Below are 18,663 nucleotides of genomic sequence, written 5' to 3' on the forward strand. Positions count from 1 at the left end.
GTAATAACAGATAATCAACCACACTCATGGGATGGAAAAAATAAGAGGTACAACATTTTAAAAATTTCCTTTTAAAAACATTGCAGAAACAAAAAACTGAACCGAGCAAAGCAATTTATGTGTCATCTCTTTCACTGAGCATTTCCTTTCAGTTTGAAGCACCTTTCAAAAAGCTGCTGTAAAATAAAAAAGGTGTGCTTTTCATTACTGATACTGGTTACTTTGGGTTGCTTCTGTAAATCAAAAAACAATGTTAGAGAGTTTTCAGCCATCATAAGCTCTCACTTTTGTTTTATCCCTTTTTCATCCTCTCTGACTTTCTGCAGGGTAACTACCATACTGTCTCCCTCCATTCTGAGGATTTGGGGAATAGGAGCTCACTTGTATTTGCAAAGCATTGCCCTGTCACATAAATTTGCACAGATAGCTCTTAATCTGTCTTTGCTTTCTCAATCCAATCACTGAGTTACAGATTTGGACCATTTTGCAACTTCCCAACACTGGAACAAATAAGAGAGGCGTCCATAGCGACTCAGAGCTCTTTCCGCTGTTTTTTCCCTCCGTATTGGAAAAGCAATACTTACAGTTTTGTCAAGTTGTATAAACCTGTGAAAGCACGTTCGGATACAGCTCTGATTTTGTTATTCTGAAGATACCTGAGAAGATACAAACCCAACAACACCTAGTTGGGGGCAAGCATAACCCCCCAATTAAAACATATCAACTAAACAACGCATGTGTGATACTTGAAGCTGTCAGACTTGTCACACCTTAAAGTGGCAAGATGGACAATGTGACAGTAACCATTTCACAGATACAGCTGCAAATGTGTCTTAAAAGGAATACCCCCAGCATCCCCAAGAGAATTCTGGAGCTCATTCCAAGGGACGCTTGGTTTGCCTGAGATGGAAAATGAAATGGCTGTTGGTGGGTCCTAACCTTGCAGCTCCCACCTGCCTGACCCGAGCTCCATCCAGAGCCCTGCTACAAACAAAATCTTGCATGGCAAATGTCAAGTTAAAACGTGCTTTTAAATTTTCTGTTTATAGTATCAGAGAATTTTCAAAATGCTGCATTTTTAAGATAGCATAACAAAAATGTAAAGTGAATCCTACTAATCTGTAAACTAAAGAATACTAATTTTTCCTTCTGCTTATCTACTTTGGTGAAATTATGAGTTAAAAAATATTTTCAGCAGCAAACATTAAATCCTTTTCAAAGAATTTTAAAGCACTGTAGTGTTATTCTCTGAGTAATATTTCAACATAAATCCTTTGAATTAAATTATAGTTAATAAAGCATCTGGATGCATTCCTATTAAAAAGCAGCGAGAAACATGAAATTCGCTTTTACAGAATCGCTTTGTGTCAAACACCGCAGCAGAGCTTTCTGAAGAGCACAGCTGTGGATCGGAAAGGTGTGAGATCAATATTGGAAAGGAACGTTTTGTACAGATAGGTGGGGATGCGTTTCTTTTAACGGAAACATCTTCCAAGGCTTTGAGGTCTTACTGGCACTGAAGCTGTGACACCAGATGGTGCTGCAGCACAGCACAGCTTCCACCAAAGTTAGACTCCCGTGAGTTTCCAGGACTATTCAGTGCCTTGCATTGGTGACATAGGAGCCCTGCTTTAGCCTTTTGCATTTCATTCTTAATTTCACTAATTCTCTATAAATAGAAGTCATTACAGGCTATGATTTTTGAACACATACGTCACATGTCATAAAACATATCAGTATTGATTGTGTTGCCATAACAACTTGGCTAGTTGAGGCATCATCAAGCTGGTCCCAGGCATACCAAGCACCAGGTGAGTGAGCTTCCCACAGCGATGGCAAGTTTAAGTCTCCAGTTTTTTGTTTTGCAGAATAAATGGATTTAATTTCTTTTGGCATATTACTGTTCATTTTAAATGTAACTTCCCTCAGACATGATGAAAGTTTAGCATTTTTCTGGTATAGTCAATATAAATAAATGTGCAGAGATTATGGTTTTGCAAACAGAGAGATGGCAAATCAAGGTGCTTGAGCCAAACAGGTTACACAATTAGATGAGGCAAAACAGAATTTTAAGTATAAACCAAGGGTTGTCACTTAGATGTTAAGCTCTCTGCATGTGTACGGGAGAGGGAGAAAATGAATATTTAAGGCACTAAATAGATATTTTGAATTTAAGCACTCCCTTACAGATTTTTAAGGTCTTGGTATTTCTTGAAAATGTCAGCAGAAAGTTTCCTTAGCAGATTCCTCTGAAGAGACCTGTAGGAATGAATGCACACAGTAAAACTACTCTCCCAGCTTCCTACAGTGCTGCCACTTTTGTTATTCAAAAAGAGCAGCTTTCACATTGCTAAATATAAAAGCAACATGAAACCATCTGAATACGCTACCTCTGTTTGTCTGAGTATTTGTATCTACTTAAGCGGTAAGCCAAATACTTTTATCATCCAAAAAAATTCTTCCATGTTCCCAGAGCAGCTAACAAAATAATAGTTAAACCTAGGAGTTAAAAAGATTTGAATGTAAACTACAGATTTATTTCAAACCTCAAATGCATATAGAGCTTACGTCCCAGTGCATGTGTGCCTATGTCCCCATCTCCGTTGGGCACCGATTCAGGTGTCCTGTCAGGAACAAAACTGGTCCAGGGCACGGTTGCATTAGAGGAGTTGAGCCCAAAACCCAGCTGAACCTGCTCATAGCTTTTTCTAGAGGTGGGCCCTTGTTTTTGAAGTCTTTGTTGACACTGATTCAACAGCCAGTTTAAATACGTATTTGTCATTCCACATCAATCTGTGTTATGAAGCACTGAGGTGTCTGAACACGGACCCAAGGAGGAGAGCCCCAGCCACAGTGGGCATGGACTGGTACTGGACAGAGACCCGTACCGCTGCTCGGGGGGTCCGTAGGGAGGACAGGTGGTGCTGCCCTCGGCTCACCGCATGGGAAACAGCCTCTCAAGCTGTGATGTGCAAACTAGGAGCAATATCAACCATTCTCTGATCTCTTCCAAAAGTTTGGCTTACGTGTACTGTCCTGGTTTAACCCCAGCCAGCAGCTCAGCCCCACACAGCCGCTCGCCCACTCCCCCCACAGTGGGACAGGGGAGGATCAGAGGCATAAAAGTGAGAAAACTCGTGGGTTGAGCCAGACGGTTTAACTGGTAAAGCAAGAGCCACACACCAAAGCAAAGCCAAACAAGGAATTCACGCACTGCTTCCCACCAGCAGGCAGGTGCTCGGCCATCCCCAGGGAAGCAGGGCTGTCTCCCATAATGGTTACTGGGGAAGACAAACGCCATGATGTTGAATGTCCCCCTCTTCCTTCTTTGCCCCAGTTCATATATACTCGGCATGAAGCCCCATGGTGTGGGATATCCTTTTGGCCAGCTCGGGTCAGCTGTCCCGGCTGTGTCCCTTCCCAGTTTCCCTCCAGCCCTCTTGCTGGTAGGGACTGAGAAACTGAAAAGTCCTTCACGTAATATAAATATCACCCAGCAACAACTGAAAATGTCAGCATGCTATCAACAGTGTTCACACCAAACCCCAAACACAGCACTGCACCAGAAGAAAATTAACTCTATCCCAGCTGAAACCAGGACACCATGGGTGTCTGTATGATGACCCAGCCCAGATTAAATTCTTTTAAATAACGACATATTCAGAGACATCAAATGAGAAGTAGAAAGATTTGCTCAAGCAAGTAGTTCCACTGAGTTAAAGGTTATTGACTTTGTTGGCAGGAATACAGACTGGGAATACTGGCAGGATCATAGAGTAATAAAAAGGTCCTAAGCACTGTGTCTTAAAAGGAAACGTCTCTGGAAGTGGAAATGGTTGAAGTTTTCTTTAGATTTCCTGAAAGGGTTGCTAGCTCAAGTCACTGTTACAGACATGAAATGATCACTTCACCCAGAGTTGCATAGTTCTTTTTCAATCCTTTTATGCAGGGAAAATCCACACTTAAAACCTTAAAGAACTTGTTAACAGAAAGACACTGTACTTTTGCAAGCACCAGCTGAGCCAACTGGTCATAATCATAAGGCTGCAGTTGTGAAAACGCTGTAGGACTGATAGCCAGGCCTGAGCAGAGCCAGAGCTCACCTGTCTGCTCTACTTACATCAGAGTTATGTTTGAAGAGACTGCTGGCACAGCACGCAGGTTGGCAGCATTGCAGAAGACCTCCAGCCCCTGGCAGGTACACTCTGCTGGCACAGCAGCTGCCGCTGCATCACAGCAAGAACGTGGGTGAGGCAAAAAGGGGGGTGGGGCGTGTCACGGGGTGTGGAGAAAAGAGACATGGTGAAAAAGAACAGTGAGCACACAGACAGACACACCAAGCTGTGTTAAACAGATATTAAGGCACAGGTTTTTATGTAATTGATTTAGACCTGGGAGGAACCTAACAATAAAGGGAAACAAAAAATTATGTCACGTTCTGACCTTTGTGAAAAAGCTTGCAAAAGCTCCTGAGGTTTAGGCTTGATATAGAGGAATCTGGCATGGATTGATTTTTCTTTTTATTTATTTATTTATTTATTATTATTATTATTAAGTCCTCTTATATTTACTAACACGAGCACAATTCTGTCCAGGTGAAGATGGGATGCAAATGGGTCATCAAGTCTCTGCTCCCATTCACCCCGTTTCTGTGCTCTGAGTCAGTAAGTCAGTACTGAGAGCAGACAGCAGTATCAGCAAACCTGTACACAGGGATGTGTGCCCGCTGAAGCAGGTTAGTTTGTAAGAATATTTTGATGTACAAAGAAGTGAATTTGGAGGAATGTTGCCCTCATTTCACTCTGGAAGATGTGTATTTCATGGTCTTTCCAGCAGTATGAAAATATTCAGATAAAGATTTTTAGTGTCCTCCTAATTGGCATATGTTTGCCACTTTTCTTACAGAAAATTAATTGCTCTTAGTAGAACTGAAACTAACTTCAGTGCCTTCATTCGTCTGAGACATTAACTGTGGTTTACTATAAATGAAACTATTGTATTTCTCTTTCTGATAAGCATATTTGCTGTGTATTTCTTTCTGTGTATTTCTCCTAGTTTTGCTGTGTATTTCTCTTTCTGATAAGCATACTGGCTGTGTATTTCTTTCTAGGAATCACCAGTAACAATCACACAAATAATATCTGTAATTACTTACAGCACTCAGGTGTCTTCGTCTGAAATGCATACAGAGATTTCAGTTTATAGTATTTGTCCTTTGTATGTTTATCAAATTGCAGAGACCATCCATTGTTGTCTTCTAATAAAAAACCAAACAAACCACAAATAGGAGACACATTAGAATAGAAACAGAAGGTAGAAAAATACACTAAATATAGTTGCATCAAGTTTTATCTAAATAACATGTTTTTTCCAGAACATTTCATAGACCATTAGCTGACCCTTTTTTCATTCAGCTGGCTGTTCACATGTAAGCTGCATGCAGGAACAGTTTAGTATACCTTCAACAACAGCATTTTCTGTGACGGTTGCACAGAAAAAGTATAATCTTTCACTTTAGAACTTTGTGTTTACGTAGGAGTCTATAACTGAGAGGCAACCATATTTTCCTACCTCCGTAAACACGCTGGTTTGTCCCTTTGTCAGGAAAGCCAGCGTGACTGCTGCACTGACTGCCTCACTCACGCTAGTGCAGCCTGTCATTGCTTTCCTGAAAATCTAGATGAAGGCCTAATGAACATTGCTTGTCAAAAGAATAGGTGATGTGTTGTAACGTATTCAAGTCAGTATGTTTAAGTGAAGCTTAATATGCATCTTCTTAAACAAAGCATTGTTCCATATTGCCGGTTTGGTCACTGTGTATAGATGTACTGGAACAGCGCGGTTTATGGCCGCAAAGGCAAAAACTGGAGAGCAGACCTTTCCCACAAATCCCACAAACAGGGATTTCCAGATACAGTGGTGCTGGGCACAACTACGGACCTGTTTCTTGGAAATCTGTGGTATATTTGTAAATTAACTGATCAGGTAACCACTTACAAAACAGGGCAGGAATACACCCCCAACCCTCCCCCCCAAAATTAACTTGCCTTCAAGAGCTTTGATCCAATTTTAGTTTTATTAATTTGGCTGACCTCTTTTCAGCTTTGACAACACCCACAGACTTTTAGTTTAAAGCATCTTATTTAATGAATACGCACCATAGCAGAAATGCTCCTTAGGATGGCACTCACGAGCTGGTGAGGCAAAGCATCAGTGCTAATTGAAAGCATTACTTTGTAAGGAGACCTACAGTCAAACAACATTTACATGAGAACTCTCAGGATGGCTCTGCTTTGCTAGTCATTAAAGTCTTCACTTTTATGATATGCTAGCAACAATCTTTCACCCTGCAATTTCACGTGGTAATTGTTTAGTTAAATACAATTCCTCACGGACATTTCTCTGTAAATCTTTATATTCACGTAAGCATTACTACTCTATCTGTTGGCTTCAAAGTAGGCAGGGAGAAATAAAATATATTTACTTCTTTGCAACTTTTCCCATTCTGAAATGGTGTCTCATTTTTCATGTCACATTACAAGTCAGTTGTTTCCTCAGCTAGGTAGGGAAACCACGTTGAGAGCATCTCCTGAAGTCTGCCTGCAGGGTGTCAGCAGATGGAACTGTTCGCAGAGATGCCTGCCTCTTCACTGCTTTTCACTTCACAGGGGAAAAATGTACTATACATGCTGATTAATATATATTATGAAATATTAAGTAACTTTAGGCAAACTATCTTTTATCTCGTTATTCGTTTGTTATGCATAAATTGAAAAGATAAAAGATTCAAGGCAATCCAGAATCTCTGTCTTCAGGAATTGCTCCATTAAGAGAAAAGACAGACTTGAAAAGTGCCACCTTCGCTCAAAAACCAATGTGGATTAATTTATGCCTTGCAAGAATGCCAGCTTCCCACTGAGAGAAGATATTTAAACAAATCTTGCAAACTTCCTTAAGAGCACCGGGTATGCCCTGATCCATTAGTAGTTTTGCCAGTTTAGATCGTTAAGCTGACATTCAAAAGCAGCCTAATGCATTTTGGACAAAATGAATGGTGTTGGCAAACTTGCAGAAATATTGCTCCTGCCTCTTTTAAATGCTCAGCAGAAGTTCAGTTTCAGGACGACCTGTGACGTGGAACCTGTAGTTGATGAAGCGGCGAGAACAGATCCTTCGCCAGGCAGCAAGAGCCCCACAACTCACGGCCCTGGAGCTGGGGCTGTAACGAGGTTTCCCCTCTCACTATTGCTGAACATGTAACTGGAACACATCCACTGAATTTCATTTGCAAGACTGGACCCAGCAAGTGGGACCTGAAGAAACCAGTGGAATACAATGTAGGCAGAGGAGTGAGAATTAAGAAGAAAGGAACCTTTCACTGAAGATTTTTAAACAGAAATCTGTAAAGATGTATTAAAAATGAGACTATTCTCGGAATGTAATCATACCAAGTAACTATTCTGCAGTCAGAAATACAGTCTCAAAATATTTGTGGACTTTCTAATTCATAGCTACATTAATAGAAAGTTTTATAGACAGCTAACCATTTATCTGCAGATTCTGAATATATAGGTAAGAGCCATAAATTCTAATCCTCCAGTAAGCCAATGAACATAGATCATTTTTCTGCGTTTCCCTTTTGACACTGAAGAGTGGATGGACAAGATTTTAGTCCACCTTTTAGTATTTTTAAAATGCTCTGACATACGACAAAGCATGCACAAGAGGTGATCATTTACTGTAATTTTCATCTGCAGAGAAAAAGGGTGAGCAGTACCTCCTACCGCAATGGGAGCAAGGGAGCGGTTCACTACAAAGGAGAAGTTCACCAGCATTTGTAAGGAAGTCAAGAGGCAGCTGTGTATTTTTGGGTGGCCATAAAAGAGAAGGGGAAAAAATGCCCAGAGAAGAGAGAAGAGAGAAGATGAATTATTTTGTACTAGAAGCATTCCAGTTGTCTGGAGTTTTTGGTCAGTTCATTTGAAATAACGGGCTTTTCTCATGGCATTGATTTTCCTGCCTTCTAGTAGAAATACAAAGGCATATCTGAATATAACAAAACAAGTTATTCAAAGTTTTCTGACTTTACAAAATGTTTGCTCTTGGCCAAGCTTTGCACCCGAGCCTGGGACAGTCTTCATTTTATACAAACTGTTTTGTCAAATCCCAGAAGGATGTGTTGTGCAAATAACTATATTTAGTACAACCATTTGGTGAAGCACTCAATGCCAGAACCGTAAATCACTTGGTGATCGTTTAGAGTTTATATGGTAGGTTGGTGACCTGTTTAACTCTGTTGAGACGAGGTTCTCCAAACACTTTAAGAAATGACTGGTAATAGTACTGGTCTTGAAATCCCAAATCTATCATTTGGGGAGTACAGCTCAGATGAGAAATTGCTTTTTCCCGAGCCAGTCCTAAAATAGATTGTGTTGGCTGCACTTCTGTAAAAAATGAGATCTGAGAAAACAAGGCATCAGCAAATCTTCCCCTACGCGGGATAAGTGAAATAAGTAATTGTAAAGTGGACTTATCTGACTACAGATTAATATAGTGTTCCTCGCTAGAAGTTGTCAATTGCCCTTTCTGGTGGGAAAGGAATGAGAAAGAGTATGTTAAGCCTGACAAACTACAGATTGGAATAATCCTTTCAGTGACAGGTCCAAGAAAATACTAGCTTTGCTCAATTAAAGACACATCTCTTATTTAGTATGAAGCTTATGAACAGGATGTTACCCATACGACTTTCCCCTTCGTGCATTATATTATGCAGAGAAGTGCTATCAGCTAAGTGCATAAGCACTCTAAAGAGACTCTATGTCACCCTTTGGTTTCACCTTTGCTCTTGGTGGTCATAACCCATGGACATATTTCTTTCTGCCATTTCTTCAAATATACTTTCTCTTGCTGTAAGAAATGACTTCAGGCTTTTCACAAAGACATCTTTTAGTACAACAAGGAAAACCTGTATCCTCCAGACAAGAAGCAATTCTTTTTAAAACATTTAAAGACGAAGGAATAGAATTGCCCTTTTCCACAGTGTTGGGGCATACTGATACAGCCTAATAACTTACCCTAAGACCAAAACCACACAGAGATTATACAAAGCAGAGTGTTGCAGTGCCTGGAGCAACTCTGGGAGTGAATTTCACAGCCCCAATTCAGACACCGAAGTGGAGAAAATGAAGAACCTAGACCCAGACACCTACCAGTCAAAGCAATTTGCCACACAAAACCTGCGTGTCACTGCACTTTGACCGCGTCCTGTACCTGTCGGTTGGCACGTAGCTTGCCTAATTCTACGTGACAATGCAATCACAGAAACCCAGAGAGGAATTAAATCATTTCAAATAAGGTTCATACTTCCCTGGACTAGCTAGATTACACACTTACAAAAGCTTATTCTTGACTTTAAAACAATTTATTAATCCAGTGCAGCTTCTAAGAAAACAGGCAGGTTCAGATTTCCAAAAGATGAATATCTTCTCCATGTTGTATCTGTATTCCTGTGAAACACTTGCAGAGGGGACTTTTCCAGGTTCTATAACAATACTTCTAATCTATATAGATTAATCTGATTTTCTATTCTGTTTTTCTCAAAGTATTTGCAGGGTTTTTTTAAATAAATGTGACAGAACAAATTAGAATAAGATAATGGCATGAATACATCCATAAAACAGAGTGCTTTAAAGTTCCCTCAGTAAAGCACTACAGTGAGACCAGAAGAGACATAATTCTAGTGAAAGTTCCTCTTAGTTATCAACAATATTTAAAGATCTCGGTCACAAAATTGATCAAAAGCCTCCAGAACTTCAGCAGAGCTCTTCCATTTGCTGATATTTGCACAGCAGTGTAAACCTGATTATTTCAGTGCCATATACTGCGGATGAACGACAATGACAGTGAGAATAAAATTTGGCCCTACATGAAAAATCAGCATGTGAAGCTTGAAACTGATCTTTTGCTGAGTGTTTAAACTGATCTTTGGCTGAGTATTTGCTGTATTTTGAGCATGCTGCTGATTTCCAAGTGTTTCCTTTTTGCTTCATAAACAGAATGTACTATCTAAGGCTCAAAACTGAATGGTGTCTCATACATTTAAATCTCACATTTCAAGTATGATGGAAAAAAAATACTAGGCCAGGAAAAGATGAGATTAGCTATAACATTATTCATTATTAGTATTAATTTGAAATATAAAGTCATCAAGATCTTCTGCAATGTGCCGAGGCAAAAATGGGAAGCTCACACTCTCTGAAATTTCTCATCCCTTATGAGCAATCTTGTAATATTAAAACATATGTCTTTCATTGAGATGTTTTGAAACACTCCATAGGAATTTAGATTTCTGCCGTGGAAGACTAGGAGATGATTTAATGCTTCTACATGACTGCAATAATCCCCTGTAAGTTTATAGACCTTCAAAGAAACACATATGAAAACAGCATGACAGCTATATAGGTTGTTATTACTTTCATCCTTGAATTTTATACGCCCTTTCAAAAACCCAAGAGGTAGTACATTATAACTAACTCAGCAAGGCACGTCAGCCGCCCGACGCCTGCCCGGTGCGGGGTGACAGATGAGGCTGGCGCTTTTGGAGGCAAATAGATGCAAGACTTCAAACAGCCACTCCCTGCCCCTGCTCTCTCGGAAACCTCCGTGATCTCCAGCCTACGAGCCAGAAGAGCTCAACCAACATCCAGCGTGGTCCTTACAGCTGGGAGCTGGATGTGCCTTTTGTTCGGAGACCTCTTAGGGCTTGGAGTAACACAATGGTAAATACATTTAGCCTGTGAAGAACTCCTCTGGAGAGTCAGAAACATCTTAAATTAAAACTGCATGCCTGTTCTTGCTTCACCGGACTGGAAAAATGTGGTTATGACACTGTGATTAAAAAATAAAATGCAGACACACTACAACCACTGCCTAACTGCCAAAAAAAACGTTTCATGGGACTATCAGAAAAATTGTCCAGCAGCCAAATTTCTAAACACTGAGGAAACTTTTGCTCTCAAAGAAGCTCAGGCTACTTTGTTCCATTAACTACTCTGCATAATTAAAGAGCCTGCTTGTGAGAAAAGATAAAACGAAACACAGTGGCCCAGTGTTCCTCCCACTGCCCGTCATCATGCCAGCAAGCAGGGGGGCAGCCAACGCCGCAGCAGGGGCCGCTGGTTTCGGGTGCCTCGCACATGGTGAAACCACCCTGCCTGCAGAGGTGCAAGGGGTTAGGCCCAATGCATGCAATGTCATTTTTGGAATTAGTAAGAATTCTGTGGTTTGTATATTTAACATTTTTTATGTTAAAATACTTTTTATTTATTTTTTTGGTTTGGTTTTTAAAATTAATTTTTATTTTTAATATTTTAAAATATATTTTTAAATAATAATATATCTAGAAAATATTAAATAAATATTTATTTGTGACTTCTGCCTGTGTTATTTGCACAGAAAAGTTTCCTCTAGAGATTTACCAGTAGTAAATGACGAACCTATTTCAACAACCGGTTCTGAGACAACTATTCAGTAGTGTGAAACGACAGTAATCCTAATTTTAAAGAAAGCCTAAACCATATCCACTCAATCCCCAATTAAGTTTAAGAAGAATTAAGGCATTTATTTACAAGAGTTTTGTATCACAGACTGCACGGGAATACACTGTATTTTGTATCTTCTGTTTCTGTGAGAAACTGCAGGAGATCACAACCTAGAGTACTTCATCTCATCTAGAGAGAAAAAAAATAAATAAAAAAAATCACTACCAGCACAACGCTTCCAAACAGTCTTTTCCAGTACTGTTTAGGAAGGCTAGCACATGAGTCACGAACATTGTTTTTCTGGGACATCTGAACTTTTCATTAATTTCCTAATTTAGATAAGTTATGATTCTTTGCTCACTGGAGACAGTGGGAGCACTTCCCACTGATGTTAGTTCTCACCAGGCCTGGCCTGGCTTCGTAAGACACGTTGTGGTCAAAAGTCCAGGTGGTACGACTGGAGATTTTATATTGGCCTTTTTGTTTGCATTTTTAATTAGAACAGAACATCATAAATCCGACAACTATGTAGATCTTGACTGCATGTTTGGGTACTATCAAACCCTAATGGAAGTTAGGGAAAACTTTTAAATCTGAAAGCAGAATTATTTATAAAAAAATGAGTGCACCTGTACTTACATCCAGGGAATTTTCAGAACCTGTAGCTGCAGGATGCTGATACGTAGTGCTAAATATGATAGAGATAAAGCAGTAGGGCTTAATCTTAGACTTCAAGACATATCATAAAATACATTTTCTAATTGTCCAGGTAGGATGTAAAGTCCAGAGTTTCCCCCTGAAAGGAGAAAAGCTCAGTACCTTTTGAGATCTGATTACGTTTCTATATTTCTCCATTTACAACTTTGTACCAAATTAAATTCAAAAGCTGACGGGTGGTTTTGGAACAAGAAACTTAGGAAAGGTACACTGCAATTTACTGGGAGGCTTCTCCCCAAGAACTGGCATTATATTCATATCACAGCTAATTTACAGTTATGATGAACAAATCATGCTGACTATCCAGCAGAATGGATGGAATATGAAGGTCAATTACAACAAAGATCTTAGAAGGTCACACAGGAAAAACAAATATTCAGTATCTCAGTGGTTTAAAAATTAACTGCATGGAGAATTTTTGCAGTACTTTATAATTAGCATGATATGACTATAGAGTGGTAAACTGACCCAGTGATGTATCTACAAGAGACAATTGCACAAAAGTTGTTAGACTGATAGCATCGCAATTTCATCACCACACATAATAGTAGGAAAATTTTATTCAGAGAAAGCTGACCCTTATCTAGGCCAAAATTGTGCTCATCCAGCCCTCTAAGTAGATGGCATATCAGAAAACTTTAAAAAAGAAAATGTAATTTCTATGAGTAAATTTTAAAATTTCAATACTTAATTTGGGAGCACATTAAGAATTTTTGTTTTCCTAAAGCTACTCAGAGAGTTGGTATTTTAAAAAGAATATCCATAGATGCTTGCTGGCAACGTTTGTCTTCTGTCCAAATTTGTGGAGTACATTTATGTTATAATTTAACTTTTCATGTTTTCGCAATTTGTCACATGTCAGAATTTGTTCACCTAAACAAAGATGGACTTTAGGTTAATAAAACACATGTGGACTCAGTGAAAGCTACATCACAAATACTGTTGTTATTTTTATTTTGCATAAATCAACTGTTGTTTTTATCTACTGTTGTTAGCTTTAATTTTGCTTTGTTTATCATTAAGCATCACTGTCAAAGACGAGATTCCAAAATGCTGCTTTTCATGAGTATGTACTTGGCACTTCTGCTATGCCATTGGGCTTCAGAAGGGCTTTGCCTAGTGATTGTTTAGAATATATTAACAGTGATGTTGCAGCAGTCATGTCTTTGATGTAAGAAATACTCTTCACGTGTTTCAGGAACAATTCCCATGCCAACACTGCCATAGCATTAAGTGTGCAGAATTTGTGATTATGCCTAGTATCTATCCTTCCTGCTCACGTTTAGAAAAGCAGCAAACACATGTTCTAACCTCCCATCTATAAACATCAAGTAGCTACAGAATCAAATCTTACAGCTGTAAACAATCAGGAAAAGCTCTTCCCTGGAAAATTAGGCTGAAGCCATTACATTTGAAATCAAATGTAGTCTCAGTAGGACAAAACACTATCAAACTCGCCCTGCTTTGCCAACTTGAGCTTTAATCAAGCTTGGGCACAGAAGGATGCTGGAATTACTACATACTGGTTTTCCACACATTTTGAGTTTTGCTAACAGATACAGAAATAACTCCAAGTGAAACATGATGCAGGCTAAACTGTTCCACAGCGCGCTCAGTCTTTTTAAGAACTCGGGGCTTCAGGAAGGATACGCATGGGGCGGAGAAGCAGGGAAAAATTTACTGCCCTATTCAAGACTAAAAAAGGAAAGCCCTCAAACCCATAAACTTTTATGACAAATCATAAAACTTTAAACAAATATTTTTTATTTTAAAATATCATATTCATGACAATTTTGCAGAGATACCCACTTCTACTTGAGGGATTATGCTTTCAAGTTCAAAAGGTAAGATTATATTCTCCATGCACATTTAAGGTGATCTAGTGATAGTTCCAAAAGTGCTTCCCATCACTTTGGGCATGATAAATTGCCAGCCTCCTCCTCTTATTGCAGTTTACTACATTGCCTCAAGCTCTTCTCCATCAGGATATCACACACAGCATTTTATTGGTTTTGGAAACCCAACTAGGTGAGAAAGGCATGTGTTTTCAAAGACTAGCGGCTTCGCCCTACTGTAACATATCGATTGCAATTCACCTTTATCCAGAAGTGGAAGAAATGCTGAGGTTGAGCTGGTCAACGGGATGCCCACACCCCGAGGCCAAGCACTAACACAGCGGGCTGAGACCTAGAGTCTGTTTCCAGCTCTGCCTACGATCCTAATTTCAGGTCATTTCACTTCTCTAGACCTTAGTTTTATGTTTATCATTTGGACGTGAAGAGCACGGTGGAAGTGAGAGAGGAAGACTGTTTGAAGAAGGCACCACAAAGCCGATCTTTGCGTGCCTGGGCTGCGTGTGGACGACCATTGCGGCACATCTGCAAACACATCTCTCAGCAAGGGTCCAGTTCAGTTTGAAATATTTATAATCATATTTTGCTGTTACCAGGCATGCAGGGCATGAAACAGGACTAACGTTGCAAATCATCTCAAAGATTACAACAAGAAATATCTGTGTAGGAATGAAGCGGGGAATGAGAAAACTTTAGTCATTAGAAAGAAAGGGACAGAATTGCTACAATAGTTGGAGTAACTAGTTTCAGCGTTTTCAGAGGCTCCTCTGATGTTGTTCTCTTTTGCACTAATGTCTTTTACTGCTTGTTTCAAGGGCATTTAAAGACTTCTACAACAAAACTTGGAAGATCTGTGTATGCTTTTTGTGCTGGTTGCTTCTCTGCTTGTTTCATATACTCATGTTTCTTAAAAGAGTTATTTCAGTAGCTGTTGCTGTTAATATTCAGCACACTTAGTGGCTTGTACTGAATAGCTGGACATCACATTTTATTATGTTTAAACTACCTGGTTTTGTGTCAAAGAACAGTATTATGGTTTTTAAAACAAGTGGGGTTTATTTCCCTTTTATTCTTCATCAGTATTTCCATCACAGAAAGAACTGTCCATGACAGATTTTAGATCTGTGTTTTCTTATGTTATAATATTAGTTTGTGCATAAGATATATGCCATACATTTTTCTCTATATATACATTTTTTTATGTAGGATTAAGATAGTGCTTTATTGTTACTGAAGAAATCGTTAGTAAAGTAGTTGATTTACCTAGCTTTGTTTGAGATGCATACATTAAAGAAAAAAGAGAAAAAAAGTATGGTTGAATCCCTTTGAGGGTCTACACTGATTTTTTTACCTCCCCACACTTGTTGGGCTGAATGTTGTAGACTGGACACCTCAAAGCTCTTATTCAAACTTAAGCCAGATGAAAGTGTGCAAGAATTTACAAGTTGAGCTATTCAGAGTACCTTGTGAATAAGATTAAAATTTCCAGTGGTACTGCATGAAACTATTACTACACTGGAATAATTTCATTTTGAATTGTTTTTCTGTAACCAGGAGCAATGACTTCAACTGAAAACTAGTTGTAAATACAAAAAATGCATAGAAGGAACCAGATATAACTGCTGGCGTAAGGCAGACATACTAAAATCGACCTGGGAAACTGTAGCAAAAAAAAAAAGCCAGGTAGTTTCTTTGTCTTGGGAGCTAATCAGTGAGGCTTCCTCTCTTGGATTTTAAGAAGATGAACGGTCACGAAACAAAGCTATCCCACCAAGAACCCCACGCTTACTACAGCTTAGGGGCATCGGAGAAAATCTCACCAGGATATTCCGTATTCCCAGGCAAGGAAGCAACTCTTCCTTTATTCAAACAACAGTTTGACTGCAACACCAATTTTTTGAGAAAACATTACTGCTGAATATGACCTTAATGCATTATATCTGGCATACATTTCTAAATGAGAAGATGGGGTCAAGAGATAAAAAAAACACTAATAGGGTATTTTTCCCAGTAAGTCAATACAATGACTCTTCATCCTCTGTAATTTAGGCTTTCAGAAATTGAGGCTAGCTCATTCTTGAATTACTATACCCAGGAAGAGGATTCAATATCACAGCTGAATTGTCTTGCAAGCGATACTGTCTTGTACACCCCATTATGAAACTGTGTATATCCTAATTGCCATTTCATCAAGCTGTACACTTTCAGCAAGTCCTTGTATGACAAACTTTCTGGTCCTATACAGAAACAAAACATGGATAAACAAACTGTTTAGAGTGCTTGGACTTCTTGAACAAAAGAGGGCACAATCATCAGCGACTTCTGCCACTGTGGGACAAGATAATTAACTACAGCAAAATAGAACAAGAGCCAATTTTGTTCAGGATTTTGATTACCGGCAGTGGAATGTTTATGGTATCAGCAAATGATATCTAACTAGAAAAAGCTACAGGTTCATTAGGATTAGAATTAAAATTGACTTTCACATGGAGTAAGACGCTGAAGTTTCATAGGTATAACAATAAGATACTACACATATGTTGAAAAATCAGCTTCACAGATACACAACGACTATTTTCAAAACCTCATCGACTTTGCTGAGAAAGCTTGTGAGAAATACCTTTACTATATTTAGTTTGAAATTTCTTTCAGAAAATTTCTTTCCATACACATAGCATGCAAGTTTCAACTGATGTTTTAATTCTCCACCTGCCCCCTGCTCTGATGGCAGCTCGCCTGGCTGGGACCGTGCATCTGGCCGCCCTCCATGGCTGCAGCAAGCTGCTAAGGAGTAGGAAGCCCAGTTTCCCCATCTGCCATGGATCAGCAGCTTCTGGAGAGTAGCTCTGAAGCATCCAGGCTGTTAGTAAGCTGACAATACCAGTAAACAGAATGTGCTAGGGCAGGTTTTCCATCCCTGCAGTCATATCTCACAACCAAATGGCTAAGCTCTCGTCTCACAGGATATAGGGTGGCTTTTCCTAGACGATCCCAGGTCTGTGCCATCTCTGAGCCCTGTCCAGGCGCTGTGTGGGAGATGCTGCTCAGCACAGACTGAAGCTGTGCCGGGGCTACGCTCACAAATAAGCGACACAGACCGGTAAGTGCCAGCGCAAAGCCTGCACCCTGGTTCTACCCAGTTCACATTAAGGCTACAAACAGAGTCAAGCTCACAGCTACCCTTTGACAGGGCCAGGGGTGACAAGGATCACAACAGCAGGCAGAGGGACCTGACTATGTGTACTCCCTGAGATTCTGACATTTCCAAACCCCAAAGCCTGGTAGCAGTGCAACTTGCACAGCACACTCACACAGGCACTGTTTTCTCCTAAATTCGGACATACATGATTTCTGAAAAAGCTTGAAAATTCATCTAAATTACGTTTCCCACAATAAGTCACATTAAGCTTTATGCAAACTCTGTTAGCACATACATCTGCCTCTCCTCAGCAGGGATCTTTGGTAGATCATGCACGTCCATTTGCACACATCAAAACAAGACATGCAAACAAGTCCAAAGCAGGCGTGAAATTGGATAACTGACACCATACACAAACAAAACCACAGTCTATCCTTCTTTCCTAGCAAATGGCTTGTTGAGTGGCTTTATTAGCTAAACCAAAGACCTGCTGTATCATCTGCAAAACATTTCACTTTCCTATTCCTAACACCCTGCAGCTCTCTACTCAGCGTGAGCACTGCGTGGGTTTCCGTGACTGCAGGTACTAAACGCAGAGAAAAGTCTCAACCACATACCACAGTTGTCTTCGTCAGCCTGATTACCGCAGTCATCCTCACCGTTACAGTGAAGTTGTTGGGGCAAACACTTTGTGATATTGCCACATGGAAAGTAGCCCAGGGGGCATCTGACCCCAGCTCCAGAAACAGGATCTTCCAAAGAGTCACGGATGACTAAACAAAAACAGAAAGAACGTGCTTGCTTTAAGATGTGCTCTTAATGTTTAAAGATCTTTGAGATTATGCTTTTATAAATACTCATTTGCATTTGAATGTGAATATCAAGTAATAAATACGTATTAGGTCATTGGACATGCAATTACAATAATATATTAAGTACTGTTAACTTGGTAAAAAAAAAAAAGCCTATCGTCAGCTAATTAAAATTTGCTTTGATATAAAGCAACTGGGTAATTCCTCCCCATGCAACCCAGTAATAAGATGAAAATGCTAATCATACAAGACAAATGACCTAAGGCCACTATTTAAAAGGATTGTTTTGCTTTGCACTAGAAATTAATTTATTATAGCAAGATACCAGATAAGCTATGCAGATATGGATTATATTAATTTGTGCTGAAATTTTAGACCCAGATAGATAAGTCCTTTTATAAAAAGTCAGAATTATATATTTTAAAATGTATTCTAATTTTAAAGCAATTAATAGATATAAACTGGTCAAGGATCAAAGAACAAGGTAAGCAAGGTCAAATCCGTGATGTAGTTTGCTGAAGAGTAAGATGACATAAAGGTGCCATTATGAATCCTTCAGAAGCATTGTCAGTCTGGTCCAAAAAATTTGGAGATATTGTTCA

At 39.4% G+C, this 18,663-nt stretch overlaps 1 protein-coding gene across 1 annotated transcript in view; it reads right to left on the minus strand.

Moving 5' to 3' along the window:
• Nucleotides 1-18,006, minus strand: part of RXFP1 (relaxin family peptide receptor 1) — a 31,823-nt gene extending 13,817 nt beyond the window's left edge. The window contains exons 1-5 of the mRNA XM_037400433.1: nt 17,867-18,006; nt 5,156-5,257; nt 4,121-4,226; nt 2,188-2,259; nt 585-656 (exon numbers count right to left, since the gene is read on the minus strand). Of these exons, the coding sequence (XP_037256330.1) occupies nt 585-656; nt 2,188-2,259; nt 4,121-4,122 (146 nt within the window). The 5' untranslated portion in view covers nt 4,123-4,226; nt 5,156-5,257; nt 17,867-18,006. The remainder of the gene's footprint in view (nt 1-584; nt 657-2,187; nt 2,260-4,120; nt 4,227-5,155; nt 5,258-17,866) is intronic.
• Nucleotides 18,007-18,663: the final 657 nt, after the last annotated feature.

The sequence above is a fragment of the Falco rusticolus genome, chromosome 1, assembly GCF_015220075.1.
Source record: "Falco rusticolus isolate bFalRus1 chromosome 1, bFalRus1.pri, whole genome shotgun sequence".
NCBI classification, from domain to species: domain Eukaryota; kingdom Metazoa; phylum Chordata; class Aves; order Falconiformes; family Falconidae; genus Falco; species Falco rusticolus.